General features: G+C 62.3%; 4 protein-coding genes across 4 annotated transcripts; 2 read left to right on the top strand and 2 right to left on the bottom strand.

The window, feature by feature from the left end:
• The first annotated feature begins 27 nt into the window (after window positions 1-27).
• AMSG_10179 (eukaryotic translation initiation factor 3 subunit 2) lies at window positions 28-1,390 on the top strand. The gene is made up of 2 exons (XM_013897934.1): window positions 28-49; window positions 370-1,390. Exons 1-2 carry the CDS (start codon window positions 47-49, stop codon window positions 1,372-1,374), a joined length of 1,008 nt encoding a protein of 335 aa, XP_013753388.1. The 5' UTR covers window positions 28-46; the 3' UTR covers window positions 1,375-1,390.
• AMSG_10178 (uncharacterized protein) lies at window positions 1,371-2,058 on the bottom strand. Its single transcript, XM_013897933.1, has one exon. The coding sequence runs from the start codon at window positions 1,937-1,939 to the stop codon at window positions 1,394-1,396; it is 546 nt and encodes a 181-aa protein (XP_013753387.1). The 5' UTR covers window positions 1,940-2,058; the 3' UTR covers window positions 1,371-1,393.
• A 1,247-nt stretch (window positions 2,059-3,305) lies between these two features.
• Window positions 3,306-5,356, top strand: AMSG_10176 (T-complex protein 1 subunit epsilon). Its single transcript, XM_013897932.1, has 2 exons — window positions 3,306-3,326; window positions 3,640-5,356. Coding segments are annotated over exons 1-2 (1,611 nt in total). The 5' UTR covers window positions 3,306-3,325; the 3' UTR covers window positions 5,250-5,356.
• A 24-nt stretch (window positions 5,357-5,380) lies between these two features.
• Window positions 5,381-7,807, bottom strand: AMSG_10175 (uncharacterized protein; the record flags this gene model as incomplete). The annotated part of the gene is made up of 3 exons (XM_013897931.1): window positions 6,789-7,807; window positions 5,454-6,681; window positions 5,381-5,421 (listed from the first exon to the last, which is right to left on the bottom strand). The coding sequence occupies exons 1-3, from the start codon at window positions 7,794-7,796 to the stop codon at window positions 5,381-5,383; spliced, it is 2,277 nt and encodes a 758-aa protein (XP_013753385.1). The 5' UTR covers window positions 7,797-7,807.
• Between the last annotated feature and the right edge of the window lie 2,946 nt (window positions 7,808-10,753).

The following is a 10,753-nucleotide window of genomic DNA, read 5'->3' as shown; positions in this document are numbered from 1 at the left end:
CGGGGGGAGGGGGGAAGAGACAGTACACTTCACCAACCTGCCCATCATGGTACGTGGCGCAGACGGTGAGGGAGGGAGCGTGTGTGTATAGTGGTGGTTGGTGTGTGCGTGTGTGTAGGGGGGTGGCTATGGAAGGGGGGAGAGGCTGTGTCGGGTCGGCAATAATCTTCAATCCTCCGAGGGGGGGAGGGATAAGGGGTGGGGTAGGGGGGGAAGCACACGGGGCGGAATAGGTGGCGACTCATGGAGAGAGAGAGAGTTGTGTGTATGGTGATATGTCTGTATGGTATGTATGTGTGCGTGTGTGTTTGTGTGTGTGTCTGTGCTTGTGCGGTATTCTGGTGATGGATGCGGTGGGAGGGCGAGTAGAAGCCGTTCATGCTGCAGGGCCACGAGCGGTCGATCACGACGGTGCAGTACAACCGCGAGGGCGATCTTGTGTTCTCGACGTCCAAGGATTCGACGCCGCATGTGTGGTTTGCGGACAACGGCGAGCGTCTCGGCACGTTTGACGGGCACAAGGGTACGGTGTGGGACTGCTCTGTGGACTTTATGACGGAGCGGCTGCTGACGGCGTCTGCGGATAACACGGCTCGGATCTGGAAGGTAGAGGACGGGAGCCAGATGCATGCGTTTGAGTTCAAGACGCCTGCGCGTGTGGCGGAGTGGTCTGAGGGCAACAAGCTCGCGGCATTTGTGACAGACCGGATCATGGGCCACGACGCGTACCTGTACGTGTACGCGATTGCGGAGATGGGCGAGGCGCAGTCGTCGGAGCCGCTGTTTGAGCTCGGGCTGGGGATGAAGTGCCAGACTGCGCGGTGGTCTGCGCTCAACCAGTCGATCTACTGCGGGATGGACGACGGGTCTGTGCGGGTGTTTGATGCCGAGACGCAGCAGGAGCTTGCGCACCTCGACGGGCACCGGGCACGTGTGCATGACCTCTCGTTCTCGGACGACAAGCAGATGTTCATCACGGCGTCCAAGGACAAGACGGCGATGCTGTGGGATGTCAAGAGCAACGCGGTGATCCGGACGTACCGGACGGAGCACCCGGTCAACTCGGCCAAGATCTCGCCGATCTACGACCACGTCATTCTTGGCGGTGGCCAGGACGCCATGTCTGTGACGACCACGCACTCGCGTGTCGGCAAGTTCCAGGTCCGGTTCTTCCATGCTGTGTACGAGGAGGAGCTCGGCGGCGTGACCGGCCACTTCGGTCCCATCAACTACCTCGACTTTGCGCCGAACGGGCGCGGGTTTACCTCGGGCGGTGAGGATGGTTACGTCCGCATCCACCACTTTGACGACTCGTACTACACCCAGGCCGAGGAGTTTAAGCTCCGCGACGAGATTGCGGCGCAGATGGAGTAAAGTAGCCGCAGCGCTGTGTTTACTCGGCGTTTGTGGCGGCATCAGAGCCGTCAGCGGAGTCGTCCTTGAGGTTGGCACGCTGGCGGGCGCCGAGCCACTTGGTGAGGATGGGGCGGCCGAGGAGGAAGGCAACCATAAAGATCATGGTGCCGTACTTGGAGAGGAACGAGGGCTCCTCCTTCTCGTCGACGGTCTTTGCGCCCGAAAAGGTGGTGAGGACGTAGTCGCCCGAGTCGGCGTCGATGCCGACCGTGGTGAGGGTAAAGGTCGTGCCCGAGTGGAAGGCAAACTCGTAGACTCTGTCCGGGGCGTACGCGCCCTGCGAGATGGGCGTCGGCACGTCGCGCGACATGGGTGCAAAGTCGAAGGCAAAGAGGGTGACAAAGCCGGCGTCGTCCGACTCGTCCACGGCAGCCGCCTTGAATTCGCCGTGCGAGCCCGAGGCGTCATCAAACTCGACCCGGATGTCGGCCACGTGCTTCCATCCGACAGCGCCGGTGGCCATGACCTCATCGAACTCGTCCTCGGCGTTGCTCTCGTCGACGAGGTCGGCCTCGGCGTACATCTTGCCGACCAAAGCGAGTCACCGCGCGCCGACATGACGTACTTGGTCTTCTCACCGGCCTCGGGCGCAAACATCTCGGACGCGAGCGACTCAGTCCGCTGCAGAACCCACTCGCTGTGTGCATGGGTGAGAAAGGGGGGGGAGGAGGGGAGGGGAGGAGAGGCATCCATCTTGGTTGAGGAGACGTACCCCTGGAAGGTGGTGTGGAAGGAGAAGACCGCAGTGGGGTCGGCGGTCACAGCCGGGGTGGCAGCTGCAAGAGCCAGAGCCACGATGATGGCGACGGTGGTGTAGATTCCTGCGTGCATGGTGTGGTGGAGGGTGAGGTGTGGGTGGCGGTGGCGGTGGCGGTGGCGGAGGCAGTGAGGAGATGGGTCGACAAGGTGGAGAATCGGAGGATGGGAGAGGTAGCGCAGAGACTTTGATGCCACGACGGAGCCTCCACGGCGCGTCGATGGTGGATGGTGGATGATGGATGGTGGGTGATGGGTGGTCGGCTAGGATCGCTACCATTGGGAGAGCCACTCGAGAATAGCTGGCGTACCAGTCAGCTCAGCGGCAGAGACCTGGACGATGGAGAGGTTGCGCGGAGCATGTGGATCGTTGGGCAGAGTGTCGAAGAGCTCGCGGAGATCGTGTGGTGTGAGCGCGTTGGCTCGTCGGCGGTCGATCTTGTTGAGGACAACAAGAACGTCGACGTTGTCGGCGAGCGGGAGGCGTGAGCGGCCCAGCGGCGAGACGGCGGCAACAACGTCAGCGTCGATGCCAAGCTCGATGGGATCGGCAAGTGCAGCAGCATGGAGACCGGCAGGAAGCGCAGCATCGTCGTCAGCAGGCGAGCCGTAGACGAGGCCGGCCCAAGCGGCGAGGGCGGCGGTCGCAGCGTTGGGCGCCGATGCGTCGACGACAAACATAACCTTGCCACAGCGAGCCGCAAGCTGTGCCCAGGTGTTGGCATGCGAGCCACCAGCCTCATGGAGGACAACGGCGTCACCGTCGACGGTCAGGCTTGTGGTCTCGTACCCGGTCAGCCGCGACGGGGCCAACAGCCACGTTGTCCGCAGCAAGGCAGGTTCACCGCCAGCAGCAAGTGCAGCCAAGGCAAGTATCAACCTTGTCTTACCCGAGCCCGAGGGGCCGATGACAGCCACACCGTCAGCCGAGCCAACAACAGCCATTGGGGGGGGGGGGGGGGGGGGCAGACGGGAAGGTGTCGCCGAGGGGAGGTGGCAGGATGGCGGGAAGGTTCGCGCCAAAGGGAGGTGGGAGGGAGGGGGGGGGGGAGAGTGAACGAGAAAATGATGAGCTGTTGAATGAGTGGTGGTGGGAGGAGAGGGGGCGGGCGGGATCGCGAGGCGACGGCAAACTTGTCGTGACTTCCACAAGAGTACGGAGAGCAGGCAAGAGGGCAGCATGGGGGGGGAGAGGAGGCATGCAGGGTGGAGAGAGGGAGAAAGGGGAGGCAAGCGGGCTGGAGAAGGTCGGCTGGGTGTGTGTGGGGGGGAAGCGGGAGCGGGGCAAGGGCCTTGGGCGGCGTGTGTTGGCGCGGTGGGAATATTTTGAGTGTCGGTAGCATCCACCTCAAGGCGACCCGGGGAGGGAAGGGGCAGGGGCGCGGCGGGCGAGGAGTGGAGCAGGGGCGAGGCAGGGGCATGACTGACAGAGTGTGTGGCTGGCGGTGGATGTGTCGGGTGTGGTAGTGTCTCTGGCGTTTGACGAGAATGGACGGCCTGTGCTTATCCTCCGCGAGCAGGAGAAGAAGGCGCGGCTTCGCGGGATTGAGGCGCACAAGGCGCACATCCTTGCGGCGAAGACTGTGGCGTCGACGCTCCGGTCGTCGCTGGGCCCCAAGGGACTGGACAAGATCATTGTCGACGGTGACGGCGGTGTGACTGTGACGAACGACGGCGCGACGATTCTCCAGGAGATGCAGGTGGAGAACGAGATTGCCAAGCTCCTTGTGCAGCTGTCCAAGGCGCAGGACGATGAGATCGGCGACGGGACGACCGGTGTGGTGGTCCTTGCCGGCGCGCTCCTCCAGCAGGCTGAGCTCCTGCTCGATCGCGGGCTGCACCCGATCCGGATTGCGGACGGGTTCGAGACGGCGTGCGACATTGCGGTGGAGCACCTCAAGACGCAGGCGGACACGTTCGAGTTCACGGCGGAGGACCCGGAGCAGCTTGTCAAGACGTGCATGACCTCGCTCGGCTCGAAGATTGTCAACCGCGACCTGCGGCACCTTGCCGAGGTGTGCGTGGACGCTGTGCTGTCTGTGGCGGACCTCGAGCGGCGCGACGTCGACTTTGAGCTCATCAAGGTGGTGGGCAAGGAGGGTGGCGCGATGGAGGACACGCAGCTGATCAAGGGCGTGATCATCGACAAGCAGTTCTCGCACCCGCAGATGGACAAGGAGCTTAAGGATGTCAAGATTGCGATTCTGACGTGCCCGTTCGAGCCGCCTAAGCCCAAGACCAAGCACAAGCTCAACGTCAAGTCGAAGGAGGAGTTTGAGAAGCTGTACAAGCAGGAGCAGGCATACTTTACCGAGATGGTGGCGCAGGTCAAGGCGTCGGGCGCGACGCTTGCGTGCTCGCAGTGGGGCTTTGACGACGAGGCCAACCACCTCCTCCTGCAGAACGACCTGCCGGCCATCCGGTGGATCGGCGGAGTGGAGATGGAGCTCATTGCCATCGCCACCAACGGGAACATTGTGCCGCGCTTCTCGGACCTGACGCCCGAGAAGCTCGGGACTGCGGGCACCGTCCGCGAGCTCTCGTTCGGTACGACCAAGGACAAGATGATTGTGTTTGAGGACTGCCCGAACCAGAAGGCCGTCACCATCTTTGTCCGTGGCGGCAACCAGATGATTGTCAAGGAGACCGAGCGGTCGATCCACGACGCGCTCTGCGTGGCACGCAACCTCGTCCGCGAGTCCACCATCATCTACGGTGGCGGCGCCGCCGAGATCACTTGCTCGCTCGCGGTTTCGGACGCGGCCGACAAGCACTCGAACGTCGAGCAGTACGCCATCCGCGCCTTTGCCAACGCGCTCGATGACATCCCCATGGCTCTCGCCGCCAACTCGGGCCTCGACCCGGTCGGCACCCTCGCCGCCGTCAAGGCTGCCCAGGTCGAGACCGGTAACTCGTTCCTCGGCGTCGACTGCGCCCTCAAGGGCACCAACGACATGAAGGCCCAGGGCGTCTTTGACCCGCTCTCGTCCAAGGTCCAGCAGTTCCGCCTCGCCACCCAGATGGTCAAGATGATTCTCAAGCTGGACGACGTCATCGTCTCGGGCGCCTACCAGTAGTCGGACTGCGCCGTGGTTCTTCCTCTCTCTCTCCCCCCCTCCCCCTCTCTTCTGTCTTCCTCCGGGACGTCAACAGCACTTACCAGCAAACGATGTGATGAACTTGGGTGTTGCTTTGTGATTGTGAGCATTTACTCGATCCGCTCTGCGCTCTGCACCACGATGTGCTCTGCTGTGAGGTCGCCGTCGCACGAGGCCGAGCACGAAAGACGAGCGCAGTGCCCCAGGCCATAGACTGGATAGCCCGCGCGTGCGGGAGGCTCTCGTCAGAGTACTCGTTGATAAAGGAGGAGAGGAGCTGGAGCTCAAAGAGACGCGCCGCGCCGCACCGTCGACAGGGCGGGACGGCGGCTGAAGCGCGAGCTGGGGCCTCGCCCTCGTCGTCCGAGTCCGACTCGGTGTCGACCACGCTGCCAAGCGGCTCGATAAGCAGCGGCTCGGCCGCATACCGCAGCAGCTGCGACGGCGCACGCGCGACTCGCTCGCAGTAGGCGCGGAAGAGTGCGCCGCCCACAGACTCGTAGACCTCATCGTCGTCGCCCGGTCCACTCGCACGGTCGCAGCTCGCGCCGCCGGCGTCCTCGAGCGACACGCCGGCCATGAGGTGTGCGAGACCGTCGACGTCGTCGACGTCCTTGTCGCCGGCAGCACGTCCGGAAGGCTCCGGGGCAGCCGTCACTCCGTACGGGTCGAGTGCGGCGTCCAGCAGTGGAGCGCCACGTTCGGGCCGGTATAGCTGCGGCCACTCGCTGGGATCAAAGTCGACAAGCTCGCCGACGGTGGCCTCACTCGAGGCCGGCGGCGCATCAACAGCAATGACTGCAAACTTGCCCGACGACGCTGCTGGTGGCGCACTGCCGTGCTTCTGCTTGGTTGCTGCGGCCGAAGACGAGGCCGACGAGGCCGCGGCATCGCGGGCAGCAAGGAGGGCGGCAAAGTCGTCGTCTGAGTCGTCGTCCGAGTCCGAGTCGGAGCCAAACATGAGCGCCGCCGCCGAGACACTTGCCGACGGTTGCGCCTTGGCCTCGGCCTCGGACGCCTCAGCGGCGGCAGCTGCGGCAGCCTCGGCGGAGGCCACCAGGGCAGCCTTGGGCACCGAGGCGGCGCGGACGAGGTACGGCACCGAGTCGAGGTCAAGCTGGTCGCGGAGGACACGCCAGCCGGCAGATGTAGCGGCACAGGGTGGCGTCAAGCATGCCAGTAGGTAGAGGACCCGATGGTGACGCGGATGTGTATGAAGCGGCGTGTAGAGCTGTGCCATGAGGGTCATCTTGCTCCCGCAGGTCGGGCAGGCGAGCAGGCCATCCACCAGCTCGGGCGGAGGTGGACGGAGCCATACCGGCTGGCCGCCAAGCTTGTTGGTGTAGGGGCAGTCAGCATTGAGTGCGTCAAGCGGGGCACTCGAGAAGCCCAGTGTGGTCATGACGGTGTGCTGGTCTCGCCGTGGTCGACAGAGAGGGAGAGGCGTGTGCGTCGGGTGGGAGGAGAACGAGAGGAGGGGAGGATCATGGTCTGCGGCAGGTGCGGTGGTGGAAGGACGTCGTTCGGTCTATGTTGTGGTGGGGTGAGGGCAAGCTCGATGAGGAGCGGCAAGTGGAGATCAGGCTCGTATCGGGGGTCTGTAGCGGAGAACTCGGCGTGCTGGGAAGCAAGATCGGGGTCGTAGGAGGCGTCGAGGGTGGCGTGGATGAGTGTGAGCTGGCCGTCGGCGGCAACCGCGTCGAGGAATCTGGAGGCAGAGCCGCCGCGGGACGGCGCGACAAGAACGGCGCGAGCATGCGGCGCGTCGCTGAGCAGAGACGCAATGGCATGGATGAGGCCCGAGTGGACAGCTTCGAAGAAGAGGCAGTCGGCGGCAAAGACAAGATCAAAGCGACCGCCCCACAACGCCACATCGGCCGAGTAGTCTACGGCAGCGTCCCACTCAAGGAGTGCCCCGACGAGCGTCTTGGAGGGTGCTACGCTGACGCCGTGGTTGGTGGCAAGATTGGCAGAGAGCAGATCAACCGAGGTCGGGTTGCCGTCGGTGACAACAACCGCGGCAGTGTCGGAAGCCGCTGCAGCCGCAACGACAACGCCGGCAAGACCGGTCATGCCGGCGCCAAGCTCGATGGCCCGAAACGAGTCGCGGGCGAGAAGGCCGGCGTGGCGGGTGAGGAGAATATGGGCGAGGACCTCCTCGGACGGCCAGATGCAGATGTTGCCGGTATTGTTGTTGCCCATCAGCGTGGTAGCCGAGACCTTTGGCGGAACCTCCCACACAGAGACTACGGCCATGTCATCAGGAGCACTCTCACCATCGCGTTCGCCTCGGCGAGGAAGTGAGACGTGAAGCGGGTTACCGTCGGCAAGCGCAGGCGGGGCGTCGGCAACAGCGGCAGCGACAGCCGGAGACGACGGAAGCGGGCGGGGGAGGAGGCGAAAGCCAGGGTGGCGGCGGACCGAGACCGACGAAGCCGACGAAGCCGACAAAGCGGTCGGGGAGGTGACCTTGCCAGAGAGGAGCGCGGCGCGGAGGAGGGCCCAGCGAGACTGGGCACGCGACATGGCGGTGGTAGTCAGGTGGTGGCAGGTAGGGCGAGGGCGAGGACCCTGACGCCTGGGTGAAACCGGCTGTGGGAGGCTGATGCGTGAAGCGGAGCGATCGCAAAATTGGCGAGTTTGCAGGTCATGTGGTAACTACTTGGGTGGACACATGAGCAACAATATATTGTTGTTGATCTCGAGATGACTACTGCAATCGCTATAACCGCCGTCGTCCTCAATGGCCATTTCACATCGCTGGGCCCTACCTTGTTGTCCTCGGTTGTGCTGAGGGCACAATCCAGCGAAGAAAGTGCCACACTTTCGTATTTCCCGGCGCAAGTTGTCCGTGGCAACAACATCCGGAGACATCTCCAGCACGGCAGGCGACAGATATTGCAGAAGAGTGCGAGGAGGCCGTGGAGAAAGTTGGGGTGTATTTGCTTGCGTGAGCGATGGGGGAAACGCGGCTGGATCGGCGGGTGGGGCATGTTGTGTGTGCCTGCACGCCACATGACCATTCCCGCGTTCCACAACATACACAGAAAAGTCCCGACCGAGGGCTGGACGCTCTTTGATTGGGCTTGGCACAGCAGCGGACCATGCATGGCCCCGGCTCAAGCGGCGCCACCATGACGACACGACGCTGGCATCCGCATTACGTGGGAGATCTCCCGCTTCCAGACACGTGACGTGGGCGGAGACAAGTTCATCCACTTCGGTCTGTGCCGTCGGAGAGGACAAGTCCTCGATCCTTGACGGCTGGTTTACCTCGGACGAGCTGGCGGCCTTGCAACTGAGCTCTTCATCGCACTGCGCCTTCTGCCTGTCGAGCTCAGTCTCACCCCGCCCGACCTTATCACATCCTATCGAGCTCTGCAAGGCTTCTCCTAGTACGTTTCGAACGACAAGGTCCTCTTATCAGCCGACTCCCGCTATGATAAGGGTGGGTATAGTAAAGCTACGGCTGTGTGTGGAGTGTGGGCGATGAAGAAGACGGGCAGTTGGGCGGCAGGGGGAGGAGGGCGGACGGATTGGATTGAGATGGGTGTCGATGGAGACGATGGCTTGGGATTGGAGGAGGAGGCAGACCACTGCACTCTAGCCCACCCACTGCATTGCCTATCGCTTGGCCTTGCCCTCTCTTGTTCTTCCTTGTCTTGGCCAGCCCGGTGGCTTCGTCGTCTGGCTTGGTGATCGGCAGCAGGGGTGGCTGGCGATGAGCAGGCCGGCGGGGGCTGTGACGGGCAAGGCCGGAGAAGGGAGGGGAGAAATGGGTTGGAGGGCGGACTGGTAGTCATTGCCAATGATGTGGCTATCTCTATGCATTGTCTCCAATGCCCTGTCGATGGCTAGCTTGCTCTTGGTGGTGCCGGCAGTGGTCGGTCGGCGGCGGGCGGCGGTCGGCGGTGGGCAGCAGGCGGCCGGCAGCGATGCTGTTGACGGGTTGGCGTCGGCTGATGTACGTATCGGGGAACGGGAAGTGGGTGGCTATGTTTGCAGGGGTAGTGAGTATGTGGGGTGTTGGTGTGGTGGTTGTGGGTGGACAGGTTGGGGAGTGGGGGTCGGAGATGGGCCCGCGGCAGGGGAGTCAGCAGCATCGAAGGGACACAGGGCCAACAGCTTGGGCCTCAGGTGGCAGAACTCGGATTCTGAAATACTGCAGCTGTGGATTGGAGATTGTGCAAGGGGGGAGGGTGAGCGTGTAGTAGAGTAGTAGTGAAATCAGATTGGGTATAGCTGGTAATGAGGTTGGTGGGGGGCATGTGCGGGGTCGGGCGGTCGAGGACGTGCTCAACCGCCTAGGGCAAACAAGTCGACGCGGAAATGAGCCGAGGAAGATGGGAATGGATGACGGCGATATTTGTACTGGTGATAGTGCACGGTGAGTGATAACATTGGGTGTGGTCGTGGGTTGTGTAGCTGGTGGTGGGTGGGAGCTAGGTGGTGAAGAGGGTCGGCTGTTCGGGCGAGCGGGCGACGGCTTGCGGCTGGTGGTCGGCGAGGCGGAGCAGCTGAGGGGGCGGGGTCGAGGCTGGGTGGCTTGAGATTGCCGTTGGTTGGTGGATGGGCAGTAAGGCATGTGATGGTTGGGCGGTGGCAGTGTTGGGGTCCGGGTAGAGGATGAGGGTGAGTTGGAGCGGGGAGACGAGGAGGATGAGGAGGAAGAGGAAGCGGAGTGCGCGACGAGATGGTGGTGGGTATGGCCATGGCATGGGGGTGGTAGTTGAGGTTGAAATGAGAGTGGAAGTGGTGGAGTAGGCGGTGAGGGTGGTGGTTTGTGGTGATGGGGCGTAATGAGCATGGTAGGGGTGGATGAGGGGGGTCGTGACGTGGGTGGCGGGACTGGCGAAGAGGTGGTGGGTATGAAGATTGGGCTAGAGCATTGATGAAGGTGAGTATGATACGGCTGATGGGTGTGTGTGGGGTGTGGTTGATGAGGGTGGAGGGGCTTGGGCGGCAGAGGAAAGGCGGCGGACGTCAATTGAGTTGAACGTTGAATTAATTGAAGAAAAGCCGGAACCAGCATCAAACGAGGCAATGACGTCCACAACAACAACCAAAGATCATACATGGCTTGCACAGCACACGTATGAGTAAGCCAACAGGAACTGGACAAAGCTAACAGGCAATGGGATGAACTCGGGTGACGTTGAGGTCGATGAGGCAGGGCGCGGTTGATCGATCAGCAGATCACCATGTTCACGACACAACAGGGTCAACACAAAATACATTGCATGCACAACTATTGATCATGACTGACGAAAACAAAGTTGAGAATCGATAGTGTAGTGAGCAAGGGCTAATGAATGTGGAAGTCAAGGTCGATAAAAACAGGGGAGTCAAGAACAAATGAAGCATGACGAGTAATAATACAAAGCAACGAGAAGAACGAAAGGAATGATGAATGGGAATGCATGTCGATTGTAGTCAACCATCACAGGCAAAAGCAACCAAAGCAAGAACATGAAGCCAGACAA

Source organism: Thecamonas trahens (genome assembly GCF_000142905.1).
Source record: "Thecamonas trahens ATCC 50062 unplaced genomic scaffold supercont1.61, whole genome shotgun sequence".
In the NCBI taxonomy this organism is placed as follows: domain Eukaryota; order Apusomonadida; family Apusomonadidae; genus Thecamonas; species Thecamonas trahens.
The sequence above is the reverse complement of the archived record's forward strand: the minus strand, read 5'-3'. Positions and strand labels throughout refer to the sequence as shown.